The sequence below is a fragment of the Rhipicephalus microplus genome, chromosome 1 (genome assembly GCF_043290135.1).
Source record: "Rhipicephalus microplus isolate Deutch F79 chromosome 1, USDA_Rmic, whole genome shotgun sequence".
NCBI lineage: Eukaryota > Metazoa > Arthropoda > Arachnida > Ixodida > Ixodidae > Rhipicephalus > Rhipicephalus microplus.
In genome coordinates, this window is record NC_134700.1 from 112,123,307 (window position 1) to 112,147,416 (window position 24,110).

General features: G+C 49.5%; 1 protein-coding gene across 1 annotated transcript; it reads right to left on the bottom strand.

The window, feature by feature from the left end:
- Positions 1-1,016: 1,016 nt before the first annotated feature.
- On the bottom strand, positions 1,017-23,573 carry LOC119177908 (iris). The gene is made up of 3 exons (XM_037429093.2): positions 23,383-23,573; positions 19,464-19,753; positions 1,017-1,930 (listed from the first exon to the last, which is right to left on the bottom strand). Exons 1-3 carry the CDS (start codon positions 23,571-23,573, stop codon positions 1,017-1,019), a joined length of 1,395 nt encoding a protein of 464 aa, XP_037284990.2.
- Positions 23,574-24,110: the final 537 nt, after the last annotated feature.

Sequence of the window (24,110 nt, forward strand, 5' to 3'; positions counted from 1 at the left end):
GCGCGTTTCGCGCAGGCCTGGCACGCAGTATGCCTGGGTCACGCGACTGGGTCACGCACCCTGCTCACTCCCTCATAGGGACCGGCAAGCCGAGCCTGCCCGCAATTCCACAGGCCCGCATAGGACAGCCGTGTGCAGTTCCAACTCGCGATTGTTTAACCTCATGGGCACCCTAACGCTATCGCGTTAATATTTCCACTGAATGGCGATCAAGTATGGGCCATGTGTTACAATAACCCTTTAGTTGCGTTCGTCAAGCGCTCATGTCCTCCTATGCCAGTTTCGGTACATACCTACCAGTTAAGGAGAGCACCACAAGAGCGTCCAGACCCAAGTGCCTAGAGAGAAAGGGTCAAAGCGCCTGCGGTCAGCTAACGAATGCGCCGCATTTGACACAGCAAGACGGAGAGAGAATTGGTGAGCGAGAACTTGAGAGGCAGATAGAACAAGCTAGAACAAGGAGCAGGGATAGGAAAGAAAGCAGTATATATAAATACGAAATGATACGGAATAAGAAAGAAAGGAACAAAGAATAATAAAGAGGAAGAAGGCCGCCCAGCTTTGCACTTCAGGCTTAGTACTACTAGTGCGAAGCTACTTAACCGAATTTGTTCTACATGATACACACTAAGCCGCACGAATGAGCCTCCGTAGTGCATTTTTTTTATTTACACGCATCATCATTAATGTTACAGCGTATTTTCAGGGTTTCGCAGAGTCTATATTCGTAAGACCATGAAAGACTGACCGTTTAATTCGTAGAGTGTTTTGGCATTGTACTAACACATGCTTAAAGCATGACGAAAAATGAAATTTGCGCTCTTGGGTTAAAAATTAACAGCAAACAACGCACAAAATCATATGAAACGCATATTCGCTTTGCGTGAATGCGTTCGAAACGCTAAATAGTCGGTTCCGTGGTAAGGAGCGAGTGCATTTATTGCACAGTTACGTTCAAATATAGCTACGTGTATCTTGACAGGCACGGTTGTGAGCTCAAGATATCACGTACGCTACTAAGCGTGCGTAAAAGAACCGAGCATAAGCACGGTGTCCGGGTTGCGAGCGAGCACCAGAAACATGAACGGTCGATCGACCGTGATTTTGAACACGCCGGTGCCGCTCGTAGCGCGAGTGGTCTCCTTGGCTGCGACTTGGGCTGCCGACTTCTCCGGACCCTTAAGCCCGGTACGGAACACGGCGAGGTGCTTGGCAGCCGAGACCCGCAGGCCGACAATGCGCGCCATGTTGACGAAGTCGGCGGAGTCACTGAACGCGTCCACCACACCCATCGAGGGCAGGTAGTGCTTGAGGTCGGTGAGGCACTTGACCTTCATCCGGGGCATGGTGACCTCAACCGGGCCGCGACGTCCAAGGCGCGCCAGGCAGGTGAGGATCATGGCGGCCGTAAGCCGCTTCTCGAGCTCTTCGAGGCTGGACGTCTGCGCCGGGATGAACATGGCGAGCGAGCGGCGCGGGTCTTGGTACGGAAGATCCAGCACTATGCCTTCAAAGGCGCCGCCATCGTTCTCGGCGAACTGCGCGTACTGGAAACGTCCCGTCATGCACAGCGTCTCCACGCGCTCGCAGAAACTCCCCGGCCTCCGGCTGTCCTTCTCGGGATAGAAGTCGCCCGTCGAGCGGGTCGGCCCGCCCGCAACGAACCAACGTGAGCTGAAGCAGAACACGCTGGCCAGCACCACGAACGTGTCCAGGTCGACGCTGTCACCGGCAAAAACGTCCCGGTTGAAGCAGAAACCCGTCAGGGCCCGCAGGAAGCCGTCCAACGCCAGCCGGCTCTGCTCCGGGCTCTCGGAGAAGTCCTGAATGTGCACGTGCAGGTCAAGGCTCGACAGAGGTGCCTTGAACTCGGGGGACACGTTAACGCGCGCGTCGTGGTACAGGCCATTGTACGAGGTCACGTTGAGCCCTGTGCACGGAAAGTGCAGTAAAAGGCTGTAAATCAAGTCGCTCGGCGATGGGACAACAGCAAAGGACAGTGCATAAACTACAGCATTACTAGTAAATATCTGTGGTCTTTTGAAGCGTTCTAACGGTGAAATGAAAAGTATGAAAAATAACTCCATTACAAGAATGACAAAGTGCACGAACATTTTATGCCATTACGCTTAGCCAACTACAGATATTCAATGCAAGGCATAACAAGATGTCACCTGTGAGTTCCTTTCTTTCACTTTAGGCATGTAGCTTCCGACTAGAGTCATTTCGTTTCATTTTTTAAACGACGTGTACCGAGTAGTCCGCGCCGTTCACTGCTTGTTCAGTTCGAAGGGGCCATCACACCTTCAGTCAATGTCATGCATGTCGACGCGTACAAAGACGTAGCTTTACCTCCTTCGACGTAGCTTAATTCGCCCAAGAAAGCACGTTTACGTTGTTACGCCTGAGAGTCCACACTGAACGTCAATGCCTCTGCAAAGGCAATCTGTGTCAAGGCCAGTGCTCGAGCCCGCCTGACGCGATCAACTCAACGACGTCATCAAGCGGCGGCGCCGGTCTGTCACGTAACGCACACCGAGCTCCCTTAGCCCACAAGCCCGATGAATCAATCGGCGCCTTTCAGTCTGGTGACTCTTACGCAACACATGGCAACATCCCTCGTCCTTGGGTACAACCACGCGCAGCGGCGGGTCCCCATTGGAGGATTCTGACATAACGGTAAGCGGCACTTCTGGTTTGACGTTTGGTGATTCAAAGAATTCACCCGGTGCTTATAAAAACAGCCCTGCGGTGCGTCGCCAGCAGTAGACCTATGTGTCAGAGAAGCCTCTCGTTGCTTCGAGCCGCTTTCGCCTTCGGCGCAGCCGGTGTCCTTGTGAGCGACGAGCTTCGTGGCGCCCTTCGTAACCTCGTCGGCGGCGCGCCTTCGAAACAGTGGTTGGCAGCTGCGGGATCGGCCGGCGTCAGCGACATCGATGTGGTGAGTGCCTGATGTTTCCCCCTCAGTTCACCAGACTACTCTAGTACAGGTTATAGTAGTTTAGAGAAGGGCTGTGTGAAGCATTAGAGTGAGCTTTGACCGTTTCAAGCAAAGTCGAAGTGCCTTGAAACTAAATTTAATGTGGAGGGTGTAAACACGGCTGTCTTAATAATGGCTTGCGCGTCTTGCTAGTAGACTCATAGTGGGCACGGCGAGTAGATTCTTAACAGGGGCAAACAGCAAGAGGATAGTGTGAACGATGGAGAACCTTAAAGTGAAGGAACTCGTCAAAATTTGTAAGGATGTTGGCCTTATTTTGAGCCGTGCGAAACGAAAGCAAGCGATACTTGAGATCATGAGGGATGCAGGAGTGATGACTGAGGAAGCTGATGAGGCCTGGGCGGATATCAAAGCACGCCGCAAGGAGGCTGAAAGGCGAGAAGTTCACGAACGAAAGGCAAGAACGCCATGAGGAGGCCGAGAGACAGGAATGCCTTGAGTTGAAACTTATAGAATTGGCCATCCTACAGTATTCGCAGGCGCCTAGCGTAGCTTCTGCGACAGTTCAGGTCAGCGGTCAAAGAATGCGCGACCAACTGCCACCATGCGTAGTAGGCGAGGACATGGCGAAGTATCTCGGCAAGTTTGAACATGTCTGTGAGCGAAATGCTTTGGAGCGGTCTCTTTGGGAGCAGAACCTGTTGGCTCTTCTTCCCGGCGAAGTGTCCGACGCGATTACGGGCTTGTCGAGGGAAGCGTTTGAGAGCTATGACGAGGTCAAGGAAGTGCTCTTGAGACGTTATAAGTTGTCACCCGAGGCTTTCAGGCAAAGGTTTCGGTATGCTAAAAAGGGGAATGAGTCACACCCTGACTTCGCGTTTCGTCTTAGAGCCGATTTAATTGAATGACTCAAGGGTGAAGGTGTTTATGACGATCGCGATAAAGTGGCAGAATGCATTGCATTGGAGCAATTTCGCCGCTGCATCGAGGAAGATGTGAAGCTCTGGCTGCAGGACAAACTTGGGGAAGTACAGCTAAACAAGGTGGCAGAATTAGCTGAGGAGTATCATACTCGCCGAAAGTTGCATAGCAGGGCAGTTCGCGTTGAAAAAGATGAAAAGAAAGAGAGCTTTTCAAAGAAACCTGATCAACGGAAAACCGCTCCGCACCGTAATTTCAGGAAGGACCCGTTTCTTACAAAGGACACTGCTGGGGAAGGGCAAACGGAAGCGGTGAAATTGAGTGAGGTTCATAAACAACGCACTGATACCACAGGGGCGTTTGAATCATGGAAGCCGCTAATCTGCTACAACTGCAAAAAGCAAGGGCACATCGCGATAAACTATAAGCAAAAGTTTGCTTTCGCAACAATCTGAGAATCGGAAAAGAACATGCTGTTGTTAGAGCCGTATCTCCAAGAAATTAGTGTGAATGGCAAAACGTGTCGAGCACTTCGAGACTCAGCGGCAACCATGGACGTTGTCCATCCTTCGTTGGTGTATCCGAATGGCTTTACAGGAATGCGCATGAATCAGACAAGTCGCCCAGGAGCAGAGTGCTTGCTTACCACTCACTACGGTTGTCATTGAAGGCCTGTTCGGTAAGCTTCGCACCAAAGCGGCTGTGTCTGGCGCGCTTCCCGATCGTTTTTCTTATCTTTTCTCTAATAACTCAGAGCAGCTTCTCAAAGAGCAGGGTAAATCGTTTTTCTGCAACTTAGCGTACATGGCCCTCACGCGATCGCAAGCGCGGAAGCTTTCGCAGGACCCTGCTCTTGTTCGGTGTGGTCTAACATCACCTGCAAAGGCTGCTGATCTGCGTGACCTCGGCGGCGCGTCGACGGAACCTCAGACAGGAAATTCTTCATGTGAGTCATTTGAGCAGTCACTCGAGCGGCCCGTCGCCGAAGCAACTGGCGCAGTCTCTGTCTGCGGAGGAGACGACATGGTGTCATTGAGTCAGAGTGAGTGGAGTGTAACGCTCTCGCCTGTAGCGGAAAGTTGGAGTGAGCTGTCGAAAGTTGATCGAGAAACGCTCATTCGAGAGCAGCGTGAGGACCTCTCGATTAACGCGCCAATGGAAAGCGTAAACTTGGGAAAAAAGAAAAAGGATGTTTCCCTTTTTGAGAAAGCAGGGCTCTTCTATCGGAGCTACACAAATGCGCAAGGTCGCAATTATGAGCAGCTCTTGGTACCGCATAGGTATCGTCGCCTTAAAGTGGCCGGTTACGGAGGTGGAGCATGATACTCCAACTGCACAACTTTGACATTCGCTACAAAAAAAAAGTAAGCGAAATGCTAATGCAGACGCATTGAGCCGTGCGTTTTAGTTAGTACCTTCTCCACCTTTCGGTTTCTCGCTGGTGATTCGGGGCAAAATTTTGTCCTCATCCCGGCCTTAGCTGAGCGCTCTCGTTCAGAGTGATCTCAAGGGGCCAACTTTGTGTTGTATTATATTTCATTACGTTGTTGTACGTGTAAAAATTTGAGTTCTCACTATAAGAGTCTTCTGTCCCACATGTGCATCTTGATGTAAAGGGAAAGAAATTCCGGTAGACACGTAGCTAGGTATATGTTGTACTATACTTTGTCTGGTGTTCTGTTGGGTAACCGAGGGCACTTGCAGTGTTGTCTGTTGTCGAACCGTTCTTGACAAGTTGCAAAACCATCGACAAGTGCTGAGACCAAAAATCGTCAGAAGAGTCGAGTGAAGCTGGCCGACAGGTTGTGGCGACAAGCCAGTGGAGCTGGGATCCATCTTCAAGAAATGGATGTGTTCAAGGAACTGAGCTTTGAGCTACATTCTCCCCATGGCCCTGGAGGCAAACCTGGAGGGACCTGGTGAACAAGCATGCCCGACATCCGAGCCACGTTGAAGCAGCTCGTCTTTTCGGCGCATTGTCTGGCAGCGGGGGTGCTGTCGCCCCTGGTAGTCCACTTGAACGTCAATGCCTCTGCAAAGGCAATCTGTGTCAAAGCCAGTGCTCGAGCCCGCCTAACGCGATCAACTCAACGACGTCATCAAGCGGCGGTGCCGGTCTGTCACGCAACGCACAGAGAGCTCCCTCAGCCCACGAGCCCGATGAAGCAATCGGTGCCTTCCAGTCTGGCGAGTCTTACGCAATGCGTGGCAACATCCCTCGTCCTTGGGTGCAACCACGCGCAGCGGCGGGTCCCCATTAAAGGATTCTGACATCACGGGCAGCTGCGCTTCTGGCTGGACGTTTGGTGACTCAAAGGATCCACCCGGGGCCTATAAAAACAGTCCTGCGGTGCGTCGCCAGCAGTAGACCTATGTGTCAGAGAAGCCTCGCGTTGCTTTGAGCCTCTTTCGCTGTCGGCGCGGCCAGTGGCCTTGGCAGTGGCGAGTTTCGTGGCGCCCATCGTAACCACGTCGGCGGGGCGCTTCGTAACAGAGAGAGAAGCCGACGGATGCGTGCGAGAAAAGACATCTCGGCTCTTCGAGTCCATAAACTGTCGGCTCCAGTGCCGAATTTGTAACGCCTCTAATTCTATGCTGTTCATAAACCTTGCCTTTACTCACCGTCGTCTCGTCCGCTCGTCTATCAGCTCTGCGCAGAAGGGGTCGCGATCTCAGTAACACACGCTACCAAACGGCTGGTGACCTTGGCGGCGCAGCTCGGAGCAGTGGCGCCTTCGCGGCCGTGTTGGCCAGTCGCGGCTTCGTAACAACGTGCACGGTGCACAGGCGCATTTTTTCTCGTCATGGAAGCGAGCATGTTGGAGGTTGCCCGAGATAACGCCTCTATGGGATCTTTTTTCGAGGCGGTTTAATGCACTGGCGTAGCTCTGGTAAGAAATGGTGAACTGCCACGCAAAGGGCCTTTGTTCAAATCCCGCTCGATTCCGGGTATTTTTCACTTTCGTGCGCCAGTAGTTACGGACACCAGCGGTGGCGGTGCTGGACAACTATGCCACCAAAATTAGCTGCTGCTGTGTTCTCAACACACGCTGCTGTAAAACGACAGGGACATCGAAGTGCGGAAGCTCAAGTAGTGGTGGAAGCAGGCTCCAAGTAAACCGTGACCACAGCCATTAACACTCTGTGTGCTAACATCTTCGCCACCTTTATGTTGTCTGCGCAGTGTACCCGCTTCTAAGATGACCTATAGTCGCTATAGTTTACTGAATGTTGACACTTTTACGCGCAGACGACACCATTGTGAGCAAAAAAAAAACGCGATGAGAGGAAATAGAAGGGCTAGTAAAAAGGCTTTCTCTTCTATTGACAAATCACGGAAGAAACTCAAAAATCACTCGTCACCCCAGTTGTCTGCTATTGGCTGATTTGAACATGACGTGCTCGGTTGTTACAGGGATCACCACGGGAGGCTGCGACTTGTTAACGCGTGTGCGCAGAACTGTATGGGAAAGCTACAAATTCGAAGGAAAGAAAAAAAACTGACAAAAAGTGGTCAAGGTAACGGGAAGTGGTCAAGGTCCCATGCCATTCCTTCCAGTGCTTTCGTCGGGACGAAAGATGAGAGCATGCAATGTCAGCGTGCGACAATTCTTTGTAGGTACGCTCGCACTGGACAGATTTGAAACATTTTTGCGGTAGTGAGTTCGTGAGGCAACAAGCTCCCTTAGTGAATCCTTCCATGGCTACTTGAATAGCAGTCGCAGGGTCCTTTTGTAGGAGAGTCATACGAGGCTAATCAGAACTCGCCGAAAAGAGTAACTGCACTATTTATTCCACATTTTATTAACCTAATTTGGCCCAACGAACTTACGCATCCTTTTATAATAAAAGGTTTTCGATTGTTCAATAAGCTACTTTCGCACATCATTTTTAACGTCTAAATCGACCACCCAAATCTTTCTTGAGTGATTTAAGTGCGCTAAAATTACATTAAACTGAAGACTGGGCTATAGGGAGGTTGTTGCAATAACTCAAATTTTATCTTGTTTGTCATGCCAATAGTGGAAACCATGCATTGTCGTGCAACAACAAAACTTTCTTCGATAGTAAACCTTGGTGTTGTGGCAAACTGGTTGTTCCGTTTGTGCAAATTCTCGATCACCGAAAACGCAGTCTTAAGTGAGAGTGCACTTTTCCATATTGCGAGGATAGTCTGCGATAAATGTCTGAACTTTTGATACCCTGAGACCACAGGAGACTGGTCACTGCTCGTTGTACCTCTTTAGTGCAAACGTGTATTGGAGCAGCCATGATATATCAGCTACAGAAGAAAAAAAAATTGAGGAATTAAGGTGAAATTTTGACAGCATTAGCGCTGCAGTATAACTATAAAATATACTAGTACAGAAGACAAACTGCGGAATGTCAAAAAAGATATGGCGAAAGTGTAGATAATTTCTGACTTGGCCTCGTAATAAAGGTTAATGTGAAATGACGTCAGCCCACAGTTCAGAAGCAAGTAAATAGAATATCTATGTAAGCGTTCACTGTCGCACTCTTGTTGGAAAATTTTAAGTATCCTCCGAAGTTTTATCTGAAAATTTAGATGCCACTTTATTTTATGTATTGGCCCTCGCAGTGTTGCGTGATACTGATTTATGTGTGCGTGATGTGCCGATGCCTTTCTCGGCTATTTAGGTAATTAGGTCTTACATTAATGAAATCGTATTCCTACTCGTATGCCTTTTCTATTGACACTAAGGATAAATGGTATGTGGAAAACCATTTAACGTGCTGAAGAAATAACCAGCTAGTGGAAGGCAGCTGCTATAAAATACGGCGAGGAGCTAAGTATATACACGGCGTGAACAAATGAGCAAACGTGTAGACAATTTTTGAGTCATTTTAAGAGAGCTTCAATCACTGGAAGAGATCAATGCAAGAGGTATTGGTTTTGCCATGTAGACACTTTAACATGTCTGACGCTCAATGTATTACTCTTTTCGGTGAGTTCTGATCAACCACGTATGACCCTCTTTAAAGGTCCCTCCAACACTTATCCGAGTAGTCATGAAAAGATTTAATCAAGAAACTTGTTGCCTCACGAATTCACTACCGCAAAAAAGTCACAGCTTCGCCGCAAAGGTGAAGCGATGAACCCAATAGCAACGAATTGGAAGGTCACGCGCAGAATGGCAAGCAGATCGAAACATGCCCCGCGTTTCTCACGCGTAAATGACGCACGGAACGTACTCACAGGTGCTGATGAACGCGAATAAGCGCCTGAGTTGTTACTTCGCTGTGTCTGAAAAGCGCGTGCTTTTCGCAAATGGAGACGGCAATGATTGCAGTGACCTTTGTGCGCCCGATAATTGTAACAGAAACGTTCCAGGTAAAGCCCAAGCCTGTCAAAACGTACCTTCCATCCCTCCTCCTCACCGCGAGATAAGGGCGCGCGAAAGATCGTCCACTCCCTTCCTTTTCGCGGGCCAAAGTACGCGTGAGAGATGAAAGCCTCCGCGTGCTCGTTGCGCCATCTTGCTTATAATGTTGAAAACCCAATAGTTCCCCCTTCCTGAGAGGCCCGCCAACAGCGGTAATTGGTAGGTATAAATAGCCTGCCGTTTAAACGTTGAAGGAGGTAGTTTTCGGTGGCTCAATTTCGAATCTGTCCAGTACGAGCGGACTTGCAAAGATTTGTCACGCGCTATACGATTACATGATCTCTTCTTTCGTCCTGACGAAAGCGCTGGAAGGTAAGCGGGGAGAAATGGCACGGGGAAAGCAAGTATACGCAACACGTGTTTCATGACCTTGGCTACTTTTTCTCCTTTTTTTCCCCTTCGAATACGCGGCTTTCCTATGCAATTTCGCGCGCACGCCATGGACAAGTCGCAGCCTCCCGCGGTGATCTCTATAACGACTGAGCGCGTTATGTTCAAATCAGACAATGGCTGATCGAACAGCTGTGACGAGTGATTTTTGAGCTTTTCCCGTGATTTGTCAAGCGACAAGAAAGTGATTTTCAGCCGACTTTAAGAATTTATTGTGAATTCCAGGACGCTGGCTGCGCTATATTTGGCCCTCATGTTCTCGGGAGCAATCGGAACAGTTTACGGAAGAGCAATCGGAAGAGCAATCGGAGTCTCAGCAATCTGCCGGAAATTAATAAAGTCTATATCTCTCTCTATCCATGGAGTGAATGATGATGAGTGAGGCGAAGCGTCTGTCAGTGCATCCGTGCTTCCATCCTTTCGTTCTTGCTTTCGCCCGTCCGTGCGTTCGTCCGTGCATCCGTCCTGCGACCAACCGTGTGTGCGTCCGCATGCGTGCGACCGCCCATGCGTCCGTCCGTGCTTCCGCTCGTGCGTCCGTCCATGCCTGCCACCGTCTGTGCGTCCGTCTGTCTGTCCGTTCGTCTGTATGTCTGTCTGTCTGTCCGTGCGTCCGTCTGCTCATGTTGCGAACACTCCAAGTACCGCCATCTCGCATCTTTTCATCATATTGCCACCTACTTCTAGTAGTGGGTCGTATGCCAAGGTGAAGGCTCATACCACGAAGAAGAAAGAAGTGCGTGTGAACCCCCGCTCTAGAAAACAAGCCCAACCGACGCGCTTGGTTAGAGCCCTGTTGCTCGGACATCAATAGACCTTGTCGACATCCCCTGGAGCGACGTGACAATTGGTGGAGGTGCTGGGTAGCCCCTCACGGATGTTTCAGACCCCTCCTGGAAGCAGCACCACAAGCCCAGTGCGAGTCCACACTCCCGTTCATCGGACAAGCCGCAGGATCAGGGGATTGCCCCCCGAAGCTGACCCTACAGTTCACACCGGTATGATGAGCACGTCCGTTCAAACCACTTTAACAGGAACGGGAAACCCCCCGGTGACTCGGTACACCCTCGAAAGTCCACAGGTTCCGACACCGTTCCATGGCACCGAGCTCGAAGACGTCGAGGACTGGTTGGTCGACTTCGAACGCGTGGCTGCCTTGAACGACTGGAACGACGCGGCCAAACTACGGCGTGTGTACTTCTATTTGGAGGATGGAGCACGTACCTGGTACATGAATCACGAGGAACAGATGACATCGTGGCCCGAATTCCGCCGCCGGCTGTTGGACACTTACAGAAGTGCTGATCGCCACGAACGAGCGGAGCGAGCGATCCAGGCCCGCATCCAGATGCCCAACGAAACTGTCATGACATATGTGGAAGATATGACGCGTCTGTTCCGACGGGCTGATCCAGGTATGACAGAGGAAAAGAAGTTGCGCCACCTGATGCAGGGAGTTAAGGAGCAGCTTTTCGCTGGCCTTGTACGGAGCCCTCCTAGCACGGTCGCCGAGTTTTTGTCTGAAGCCGTCACGATGGAAAAGATGCTTCAGCATCGATCCACCCTGTATGACCGGCAAGTGAGCACGTCCACTGCTCAAGTTCTCACGACTTGGGAACAACACCGAGTGTCTGCGCGACCTTATCCGCTCTATAGTACGCGAGGAACTGCAAAAGGCTGCCACACCACCACTACCTACGGTGAGTTCTATTGCAAGTATCGTCAAGGACGAGCTGCATCATGCCCTGCGTGACCCTGTGAGTCTGGATAACGCCGCACCGGCCCCGGCTGACTACCACCGTGCGACTTATGCAGAAGCCTTGAATCGCCCAGCTTCCTCTTCCCCGCTGTTTGTTCAGGCACCTCCTACAGTTTTACTTCAGTCGGCGCAGCCTCTACGGTACTACGAGAACACACGCGCGCCCCCACCCCTCGTTTACGCCAACCCTGTGCATCTTGCGGAACAACCAGCGCACTACCTTGACGACAGACGTGCTTCGCCTCGGAAATCCGATGTTTGGCGCACTCCTGATCGCCGGCCTTTGTGCTTCCACTGCGGTGAAGCGGACCATTTGTACCGCCAGTGTCCATACCGGCGCCTCGTGCTGCGCGGCTTTTCAGTATATTCAGCGCCTCCTCGGTATGGCCAGCAACCCCGGGACATTGAGGATTACCTGGCTCAACAGCGCATGCCACCGCCTTCTGGACGGCAGCCGCGCTCACCGTCGCCGAGGCGCTTTTCATCTTCGCCACAGCGCCATGCTGGCGCACGGTCCCCCAGTCCCCGCCGGGAAAACTAACGCAAGCGACCCTAGGAGGCGAGGTCGCTGGCAGTCGACGTGCTGAAGACCTCCGATCGACGCTAACAGTAAAGGGTGTGGATTCGACTGAGCGATATGTGCGGCTTTCTCTGGATATACCGGTGCTGATAGACGGCTATGCAGTAGGTGCTTTAGTTGATACCGGGGCTGACTATTCTATACTAAGCGGGAAAATGACCAGACTACTAAAGAAGGTAATCACGCCCTGGCATGGCTCTGTGATTCGAATGGCTGGTGGCCACACCGTCTCTCCGCTTGGAACCTGCACGAGCAGAGTTCGGGTCTGCGGTTATACTTTTGTAGCAAGTTTCCTTGTGCTCCGTGAATGTTCACGCGACGTTATTCTTGGTGTTGACTTCCTGCAGGAGTATGGAGCTGTCATTGACCTTCAAGAGAATCGCATCACCTTCTCAGCCGACCGAGCAATCGACAAGCAGGACGACCAACAACGTGCCGACATTCTTCGTGTTTCTGCTGAAAGTATAACGCTTCCTCCAAGAGCCAGTGTTATTGTCGACGTCACATGCTGTGGATTGCGAAATGGTGAAGCGATTGCAGAAAGTAATTTTGAACACTTGCTGACTCAAGGTGTTTGTGTGGCTAGGAGTATCATACAGCTACGTGATGGCCGATCTCAACTGCTCGTTACAAATTTCAGCAACGAACACCGACACCTTTTTCGTGGCACTTCGTTAGCGTTTGCAGATGAATTAGGTACCGTTCCCATCTGCTTCTCGTCGGACGCAGTGGAGGCCGCCGATACGTCTCTAAACAATATCGACATTAATTCTAACCTCACACCAGAGAACCAGACAGCACTGCGAAAACTCTTGCTTGAATTCAAGTCATGCTTCGCTGCTTCCTCTAAGGTGCGCCAGACTTCGATCACTAGGCACAGAATCATCACTTACGACGACGCTCGCCCAGTACACCAACAGCCTTACCGTGTGTCAGTGAAGGAACGAGAAGCCATTCGTACGCAAGTTCGAGAAATGCTTGACGACGGCATCATCGAGCCTTCTAACAGTGCGTGGTCCTCTCCGGTCGTCCTAGTCAAGAAGAAAGACGGAACGCTACGTTTTTGCGTCGATTACCGGAAGCTGAACAGCGTGACTAAAAAGGACGTGTACCCGCTGCCACGCATCGACGACTCGTTAGACAGATTACGCCGCGCCCACTATTTTTCCTCTTTGGATTTAAAAAGCGGGTACTGGCAGATCTAGGTTGACGAGCGAGATCGCGAGGAAACGGCCTTTGTTACCCCTGATGGCCTGTATGAATTTCGAGTACTTCCTTTTGGTTTGTGCTCAGCGCCCGCAACCTTCCAGCGCTTCCAGCGAATGATGGATACTGTGCTTACTGGTCTGAAGTGGCAAACTTGTCTCGTATACCTTGATGATGATGTCGTTTTTTCTGAAACCTTCCAACAACATCTTCATCGCCTCAGGAGTGTGCTACAGGCTATTCAATCAGCAGATCTTACACTCAAACCGCAGAAGTGTCACTTTGGTTATGAAGAGCTCAAATTCCTTGGCCATGTAGTCAACGCGAAAGGAGTTCGACCCGACCCCGACAAACTTGCCGCTGTAGCCGCGTTTCCGCATCCTACAGACAAAAAGGCTGTTCGGCGCTTTCTGGGCTTGTGCGCCTACTATCGACGATTTATTAGAGGGTTTTCGAAGATAGCGGAACCCTTGACTCGCCTTACACGCGACGACACACCGTTTGTATGGGCTACCGAACAACAGGCTGCTTTTGCCGAGCTACGACAGCGGATGCAGTCAGCCCCTGTTCTTGCGCATTTTGACGATGATGCTGACACAGAGGTGCACACTGACGCCAGTAACATCGGCCTCGGCGCAGTGCTCGTCCAGCATCAACACGGCGAAGAACGAGTCATTGCCTATGCCAGCCGCTCACTGTCCCGTACCGAGGTGAATTACACGACCACAGAAAAAGAGTGTCTCGCAGTAGTGTGGGCGATCACCAAGTTTCGCCCGTACCTCTATGGTCGTCCATTTAAAGTGGTGACGGACCACCATGCCCTCTGCTGGTTGGTAAACATTCGTGATCCCTCTGGACGACTGGCCCGATGGAGCTTGCGTCTACAGGAATTTGATGTTACCATCGTATATAAGTCTGGACGGAAGCATGAAGACGCTGATACGCTGCCGCGTGCACCCATACCTTTAGTCAATCAAGAAGAAGACGACGATGACGGTTTCCTGGGCGCCCTTAGCTCATCTGACTTGAGCAGACGCCAGCGAGAGGATGAAGAGATTCGACCGCTCATTGACTATTTGGAGGGTCATAGCGCCGTTATACCTCGCCATCTATTTCGTGTCATGACGTCTTTCTGCCTCCGAGGTAATGTCCTGTACAAAAAAAAAAAACGCCCGTTCTACGAGCCGCGCTTACCTCCTCGTCGTTCCGAAGGACATGCGGGACGAAGTCCTCTCCGCGTGCCATGATGAGCCCACATCTGGTCATCTAGGTTACTCGCGAACGCTCGCCAGAGTAAGTGAGGCGTACTACTGGCCCGGACTTTCAGCAAGCGTGAAGCAGTACGTTAAAAGCTGTCGTGAATGCCAGCGTCGAAAGTCGCCACCAAGCAAGCCGGCTGGATTACTTCAGCCAATTGATCCACCCCACAAGCCATTTGACCAAGTCGGCATGGACATTCTCGGCCCATTTCCTTTATCGTCCGACGGCAACAAATGGGTCATTGTTGCAACTGACTATTTGACCCGCTATGCTGAGACACAGGCGATACCACGAGCCACGGCTTCTGAGGTAGCACAGTTCTTCATGTGCCACATTGTTCTGCGCCACGGTGCTCCATCTACAGTGATAACCGACAGAGGAACAGCGTTCACTGCACAGCTTATTGATCAAGTTTTTCGGCTAAGTAACACTAGGCATCGAACGACGACTGCTTACCATCCGCAGAGCAACGGCTTAACCGAGCGACTAAATAAGACAGTCACAAACATGATCTCCATGTACATCGACGTCCAACACAAAACATGGGATCGCATTTTGCCTTATGTGACGTTAGCTTATAACACCGCCGTTCAAGAAACAACCCGATTTACACCGTTTCGCCTTCTCTACGGCCGCGAAGTTCAGACGATGCTGGATGCGATGCTTCCTTATGAAGGCGCTGATCGATTAACAACTGACACAGAAGAATTTGCAGAGCGTGCCGAGGAAACTCGCCAGCTTGCCCGGCTACACATTGGTCAGCAGCAACAGGTCGATGCACGACGTTACAATATGCGTCACAATGACGTATCTTACAGTCCGGGAGACCAAGTTTGGGTTTGGACCCCTGTTCGACGCCGTGGCCTCTCCGAAAAGTTGCTCAGCGGATACTTCGGTCCGTATAAAGTATTGCGCCGCGTGAGCGACGTAAACTACGAAGTGGTTCCGGACGCTACGTCGTCATGATGGGCACAACGAAAACAACCGACCTCTGACATAGTTCACGGGGTGCGCATGAAGCCCTATTTTGCGCGTTCCTAAAAGACCACTTTTCCTGTGTTTTTCTTATTATTTGTGCTCTGACAATTGCCTCATCATTGGTGAACTTATCGCGTCTAACATTTTATTATTGGTGCCCTTTTTTATTGTTTAACCTACTTTGTTTTGCTTTTTTTTTTCAATAACTTTACAGCATGCTCTTTCTTTTTTTTGTTGAGGAGGAATATTGCCACCTACTTCTAGTAGTGGGTCGTATACCAAGGTGAAGGCTCACACCACGAAGAAGAAAGAAGTGCGCATGAACCCCCACTCTAGAAAACAAGCCCAACCGACGCGCTTGGTTAGAGCCCTGTTACTCGGACATCAATAGACCTTGTCGACATCCCCTGGAGCGACGTGACAATATGTTGGAAGGATGGATGGATGGATGGATGGATGGATGGATGGATGGATGTGGCTGTACCCTTTAGATCGGGCGGTGGCTAGCGCCACCAAGCCGTAATACTTAATCAACCAAAAGCTAGATTTATTTTTTTTCCTTTTGAAAACTGAGGTTGAGGATTCGTACTTTGCAGTGAAGGGTTTAATTTTCACTCGTGCCTTGACTGTAGCCACCAATTGGATAACCTCCTTCTAGTTAATTCTACCCACTTAAAGTCTATTTTGCCCTCCCTGTCCCTAAACCCAAGTGCTTTGAAAAACTCTGCGCCGTCATCCTGAACTATAGGGCGAAGCCCTTTACAGAACATTATCAAGTGTTCGACAGTTTCTTACTCCTCTCCACACGCACTTCATACCGTGTCTACCCCTTCGTATTTGGCCTGATATGTCTTGGTTCGCAATACTCCCGTCCTGGCCTCAAACAGTTGAGAACTACCTCGAGTATTATCATAGATCCTTTCCTTGGCAATTTCCTGCTTAAAAATTTGATAGACCTCTATTGCGGACTTCTTAACCATGCCAATTCTCCACATATTGGTCTCAGCTTCCTTCACGGTCTTCTTAACCGATAATTCTTTTTGGTTTGGCCCCCTGCTGTTTTCTAAGGATTTACCAGTCAATTTTCTGGTTCGCTTCCTCCATTTTGTATCGACATTCTTCATGTACAAGTAGCTGAATACCTTCCTAGCCCAACGCTCCTCCCCCATTTCTCTCAATCGCTTCTCAAGTTTTATCTTGCTGCTAGCTTTCCTGTCCTCAAATGATGTCCATCCCATATCACCTTGTACTCCCTGATTTGGTGCATTCCCGTGAGCTCCTAAGGCAAGCATACCTATTCCACGTTGCTTAATTTCTAATCTTGCTTGAACTTCTGATCTCATGCACAAGACGGCATTGCCGAACATCAAACTAGGAACCATGACCCCTTTCCATATTCCTCTGACAACATCATACCTATTGTAATTCCACAGTGCCCTGTTTTTCATTACCGCTGCATTCCTGTTATTTTTAGTCGTCACGTATATTTCGTGTTCTCTTAGGTACTCGGCCCCATTGCTCATCCATACACCCAGATATTTGTATTTATCTGTTATCTCCAGCGTGACATCCTGTATTATAAGCTCACTACCTTCATTGTCATTAAAAATCATGACATCTGATTTTTCCCTACTGAATCTGAAATCTAACCTATCTCCCTCATTACCGCAGATGTCCACCAATCTCTGCAAATCTTCATTGTTGTCGGCCATTAACACTATATCATCTGCGTACATCAGTGCTGGTAGTGCCTGTTCAATGAGTTTTCCTTGTTTGACGAAAGAGAGGTTGAAGCCCAGTCCACTTCCCTCTAATTTGGCCTCTAATCCTTGTGGGTACATCTTGAATAATAAGGGTGACAGGGGACACCCCTGCCTAAGCCCCCGTTGTACCTCTGCAAGCTTGGATACCTGTTTTTTCCACTTTATAACTACCTTGTTACCTTCATAGATATCCTTTAAAAGATTAGTGACTACATGTTCCACGCCTAGTGTGTCCAGTATTCTCCACAATTCCGCTTGAACCACGCTATCGTACGCTCCCTTGAGATCCAAAAATGCTAGCCACAGGGGCCTGTGTTCCTTTTCTGCTATTTCGATGCACTGCGTCAGTGAGAACAGATTGTCGTCCAACTTCCTGTGTTTTCGAAACCCATTCTGCAGTTCCCCCAGCACCCCCTCATCCTCTATCCATGCCTGCAGTCTTTCCTTTAAAATCTGCATCGCCAGCCTGTAGACCACTGATGCCACTGTTATAGGTCGGTAGTTGTTTATGTCAGCTTTGTCCCCCTTCCGTTTATAGATCATGCTCATCCTGCTAAGTTTCCATCCATCGGGGACTTCACCATCGATTATTAGTTTGCTCACTGCCTCTCTCAAAGCCTGCTTAGGCTTCGGACCTAATGTCTTTATCAGCATAATTGGAATGTCATCTGGGCCTGTTGATCTACTACTAGGAACCCTTTTCTCAGCCCTTTCCAACTCTTGTTGTGAAAATGGAGCCATTGTGCCACTTGATTCATTCTTATTGTGGTGCATAAAGCACTTCTTTGTTGAAATTTATCTTTGTTATAATCAAAGCACTTCTTTGTTGAAATCATGATGTTCATCATATACAAATACCACCATCTAGCGGACATTCTAAGGACTAAACGAGAGTCGGCTACTACTACGTACTACATACACGGGAGGCAGAGCCTGCAGCGTAAGGAGTTTCGCCGCTTGAACACCAGGCCAGCGCGGAACGCGCAGCACAGTCACAGCGAAAGCTGGCTGGTAAAGTGGCCTTTCAGACCCTTTTCTAAACACTCTTTGGGTAACTGATCCGGGGGCAGCGCATGCGCAGACAGCGTAAGCGCACCAGAACGCGCCGCGGCGACATGATGTCGGCCTTGAAACCACGCGCCTTGCCGCCCTGGCAGAGCTTGAAGCCCCGCAGATACGCAATGACGCCGTGGCTGTAAAATGTCACCAGCTTAGCCAACGTGTGTGACTCATTTTTTGCTTTCTTTTTCACGCATATTTTACATCCCTGCATACAGAGCAAGTACGTTCACAAGCATGTATTTTCATTGGCGAGCTCTGTATATAGATATTTCGCCATTACACTGCATGAGATCGATTTCACACAATGCGTCGTGCACATCGTAGCGATGTGCTCGGCGGTGCGGTATGGCTTTGTTCGGCATCAGGTCGACTTACGGAGAGTGGTCACATCCTTGTTGAAAATTTTAAGCTCATGAATTTATGGAGGCGAAAATGCTGTAGGCCCGTGGGTGTACGCTAACGAACCCCAGGTGGTCGAAATTTCCGGAGTCCTCCACTACGGCGTCTCTCGTAATCATATATGGTGGTTTTGGGACGTTAAACCCCACATGTAAATCATCATTTGAAGCTCACTGGGCTATTCCTACCTGCTTGGAGTGAGCTGGCGTCGTCGCGCGCGCAATGTGTGGGTTGAAAGTGCCATTTCTCGCGAGCTGCTCTCGAGGCAAGCGCGCTGACCCACTCCTGCGCGCGCTCGGGCAGTGCACGTGTGGTTCAGCCTCAGGAGACCCGTTGACTATTTTTCCTAGCGTAAATAAGCTATTCTGGCCAAGGTTGAGCAGTTTCGCGTGGCCTATAGAGAGCCATCTGTCGGCGTGGCGCAGTGGTTAGTGTGCTCATTTCATCGCCTATAGAGAGCCGTGATGCGCATGCCTGACTAGTAGTGACGTCACAAGGCACACAGCTGGTGCGCTGGAGCAGGCCTGGAAGCTCACTAGTGAGCTCGCGCTGGACTCCTCTGAGATCTGTCGTTAGTCCATCCGTCCGTCCGTCTATAGCTCATGCTGGCATAGTATCCTGGCATAACTGAGCTAAGCCACCACAAAGTTTTTTTTTTTGTTTTATCTCACGAATCTCTGACGAGAGCGTAGTGTCTATCTCTTAGGTGGAGTTCACGAGTCCTCTTTAAGAGAGTCATGTACGTAGTAGGACTCACAATAGTGCGCGCTGAAGAGGCATGCCTCGTGTAAATACCTACCCGAGTGCGTATGGCGGGCTTTGCGGTAGTCCCGGCAGAGCAGGTGACTGGCGTGGCAGTCGAAGCGAGACACGATCTCACCGTCATCGTCCGTGCAGAGCACGCGTGCTATCTGCTGCCGTGTGTCCCCACCGGAGCCGTGGTACATGACGACCAGCATGCAGGCCAGGTGCCACGGGGAGAGCAGCACGTTGCCCCCTTCTTGGCGCATGCGCAAGTACAGGTCCAGGGGGAACTGTAGAAGCGGCCCGGCCATCTCGGGCTCGATGTTGAAGGGGGCGCGCAACAACCTGTCACCCAAAAAGCGCTTTGCTTTAAAACGTCCTCGCGGTTCTTTTATATGAATAGTGACTGAATTCAATCTGAATATTGCCAAAATGTTGGCAAGCACGATAAAAGTATGCTTATTACTGGCTCCAAGAGCACCCTTGAAGCGAATAACACGTTTTCCCGGCTCGGACTGATATAATAAACAAGCGTTCGTTCAGTATTCTTTCCTTAAACCTTGAGCATGTGGACTGACACGGGTTGTTCTGTTTTCAGATGGATCATGATGGTAGGTGCGCTGCAGCTAACTACTCTTGCAGGAGCCTCCTGAAGCAGGGCTGCTCTTTGTGTGACCAAATAATTTGCGAGAATTCACTTTACAAATAAATATGAACTTAAATTTCATTAGCTAGTTACTTTAATTGCTTCAATAGCAAATGGGAGAAAGTTACCAAAAAAAGTAGTGGAAACTATGCATCTGACGGCGTCGACCTCGATCTTCAAACCACTTTGCACTGACAGTGAAACTTCACAAGCGTGTCATTATTTATCGCCAAATAACTATTATGAATTATTCACTGAACTTTTGCAGTATAAAGCTACTCCAACGTTTTCCAGGGCATTCACGTATAGAGCATTTCTATATCAATGCACAGTATTACAGATTTCCCTGGACTTTGAAAATGACTCGTGAAAACGGGAACGTCTTTACAAGACACGTTAATAGCACATGAATTCAACGGCTTTCGTGAACGTTTCATTCAACGCCAATGGTAGGTGAGAACATACAGGAATTTGAACCCCACCTTGCTTATACATACTGAATGGTCATAAGCGTGTCACTGGGCTGCGTCGGTGAATATACAAATACCCTGCTTTCAGACCTATTTCACTGTATCGCAGTGCAACGCATAATCATTATCACAATCTGTAACCTGACCCTGCACGCTATTCTAGTGGTTATGATACGCTGCTGACGCGCATTTCGCGGGGTCGATGCCGCATTTTCGATGAAAGCGGAAATGCCACAGGCCCATGTACTCAGGTTTTGGAGCACGTAGAAAACCCCAGATGGTCGACGTTTCCAGAGCCATCCACTACGGCGTATCTCATAATCATGTGCTTGTGTGATGTTGAAAGCAAACAATTAAAAATTATAACACTATACCTGTTATCGCCTCGACTAGCATCTAATATTGTCGTTTACCATGGTATTCATGATCTCATTGTTCGTGACGCAGGGCTACAGTAATTGACAGCTTTGGGTTACTGTGATTGCCAAACCGATGTCACAATTTGAAACTTGGTAGCTCAGGAAACATGGACTCAAAATAAGACCGCATACGACATACGGGTGCCTACTACCAACAAAGGGTTATTGAAGACGACGCTTGTGTATTCGACCATTCCAGCGACTTTAGGCGGCGCAACGGTACGTCGAAATGGTGAACGAGATGGTGATGTCGCTAGCGTGCACGTCAGCGTTGCAGAGCGTGAAGACGCGATCATTGGTTCATGACTACTGAGAGACCGAACTACGTCACTGACTGCGTCGCAGATTATCAACGTGTGACAGCTTCGCAGCACGGCTACATGGCGCCGCCTGCGTCGCTGGAATGACCTAATTCTGTGCTCATTACCGTCTCACACGTGAACACTGATTTGTAAGAAATCACAACTATTTTGAAGGCGTACAAATAAGGTGCTGACACAGGCGGAGTCAGTGAAGATACTTTCATTGGTCTCCGCCTGTGTCAGCCTGTACGCCTTCTGTACGCCTTCTGAATGTTTGACGAGTGCTGCTTAGTTATTTTTCCTTTACAATAAAATCATGACTCGTCATCGGCAAATACCGCATAGACCAGCGTACGGGCTGCACCCTTGCTTTGACAAACTCAAAAGGGGAGATAGGGACGGGGGAGAGTATACACTAATGGTCGCGTTTTGTTCATCGATGTTTGGGTCTCCTATGCGCTCAACATCAGCGGCAGAGAAATCTCGAACGAGGCAGGTGCCAGCCACGATGACACGGTTCACTAGTGTGCTGGTGAATTAATCATAAGGGGCAGTATGAATTAAGATCGAATATGAATAGAGTGGTACGCATTAACAAATTGGTAAAACTAGCCCCGCTACGGTGGTCTAATGGTTATGGCGCTCGACTGCTGACCCGAAGGTGTCGCGGGATTGAATCCCGGCTGCATTTCCGATGGAGGCGGAAACGTTGTAGGCCCGTGTGCTCAGATTTGGGTGCACGTTAAAGAACCGCAGGTGGTCAAAATTTCCGAAGCCCTCCACTACGGCGTTTGTCATAATCAAATCGTGGTTTTGGGACGTTAAACCCCACGCACCACTACCACCACCACCAAATTGGTAAAACTACTGGTATTATAGAATAGGCAACATTCACTTATGGTTGGTGGGCTGGTAGATTTTGTAGTCGTACCGACAGCCCGGCCCGTCAAAGAAAGGTGCCTCGTCAAAATGATGAAAAAAGAGAATGTAAAGTGATCCTAATGCCGGACTTAGGAATGAAATACACAATGACGCTGAATTGAGCTAATTGCTCAATGATGATGATGATATGTGGGGTTTAGCGTTCCAAAATCACCATATGATTATGAGAGACGCCGTAGTGGAGGGCTCCGGAAATTTCGATCTCCTGGGGTTCTTTATCGTGCGCCCAAATCTTAGCTAATTGGTTAATCATATTTAAAAAAAAAACAGCGCAAAAAAAAAACGACGGACGCACACACAAAAACAAGCAAGCAGTGGATTGTGTGCTCTAGCGTCATTTTCTGCGCTGTTATTTTTGCGATCAACACTTGAGGGACCTGAGAGCGGCACAACGGCAGTCACTGTGCCACAAACGGGTGGAAGGGTGGGGGGGGGGGGGGTGTAACTGCGAGCCATCTCATTCATTTCAATCGCTGTATGGATCCTCGCTCCCCGCACATTTTGCATCTAAGCTGACGTGCACTGCCTGCTCGATCGGCACAGATTAAACCATGCGACGATTTCGAATGGCGGCGTCCTCTTGTGACGAACGTCATAGTTGCGGCATGATGAAGCCACAATAACGTTCCGTGGTGATGTCACCGATCAGTAATACCTGATCACGTTACTTTTCTGCATCTTTCGTGGTGACGCCGGCGATGGTCACTTTTGACGTTTGAAGAGTCAGCCAAGGCTTTCGCCTAACAAATAGCTCTTCATCCAGAACCATAACTTTCGTACTACTTGTATCTCGCCAAAGTGCATCTCGGAGGCCGCCAAGAAAGAATTGCGTGGTTGAGACATGCTCTGCCAGGTGCCGCAAGGATCTCAGCTGCTGACAATCTTTCAATGGACACAATCAATTTTTCTTAATTACACTGATAGTTAATAGGAATGATTCCTAAATAAAGTTACGCTAATATATCACATGTATCTAATATAACTCCAAACGTAAACCATAGCTATTTTAACAAGATTTTATCGAATATTTAGAAAACAGGAAGTGTCGGACCGGAAGTGCTTGGAAGATGAACAAGAGTGCCGATCGGTACTCGTGCCACTAAAAAGTACGACACTCACAAGACTACACCTTATGAAGGTATACGTTTGTAAGCGTAGAAGTTCTAGAGCTTGATCACGGAAAACGTTGGCGTACTTATCGATTTCGCTGCGTAGCTCCTGGGACTCCGTGGACTCTGGCGCGTAGGTCGCGTCATCCGACGGGGTCTCAGTGCTACTGCTGCTCGCGTAGGTGCACGACGAGGAGCTCGAACTCCAAACGCTCAGCCGCCTTGATCGCGGCGAGGACAACTTGCGATGAACGTGATCGCCCGAACGTCGAGGCATGGCTGGTACTACTGATGACCAGGAGATTACAACTGCTTCTTATTCCCGTGCTCGTGCCGGCTGAGGAACGCGCACTCTGAGGGACGTGCCGCGTGACGTGTATATTGCGTGATGTCTGTAGTGGGGTGCCATCTGTTAGCCTCCAGAGGATTCCGTAATAGAGAACCATTCCTTTTAAGATTATACTTGCAAACTACCATCGGCTGCTTCGCGCAACGTTTTGGTGGCCAAACACGCACATTCAACCACGAAACAATTAACTTGACTTGAGACAACATGCTACCCAAAACGTTTATTTCTCACTTCCAGTAACCCTTTATGCTGGTCGTGTTTACGAATGGCCTTTGAAACTTTACATCAACATGGAAAGCATCAGTGGTCGACGGAAAGGAAAACAATTGAAGCAAAGGCCGTTCTTTTGAACTTTATTACTATAACCACAATGGCCTTCCGATCAAGTCGATGAAGTGGTTTGTACTCAGAAATAACGTTTGTTAAGGTATGAAAAGTTCTTCCCCGCAAGTGCCTTGGAAGTGG

Coding starts and splice junctions, on each gene's coding strand:
- LOC119177908 (XM_037429093.2), bottom strand. CDS start 23,573: ATGCCTCGACGTTCGGGCGATCACGTTCATCGCAAGTTGTCCTCGCCG. Junction 19,754..23,382: donor CTACGCAGCGAAATCGATAA/GTACGCCAACGT, acceptor TTTGGGTGACAG/GTTGTTGCGCGCCCCCTTCA. Junction 1,931..19,463: donor AGCCCGCCATACGCACTCGG/GTAGGTATTTAC, acceptor TTCCGTGCACAG/GGCTCAACGTGACCTCGTAC.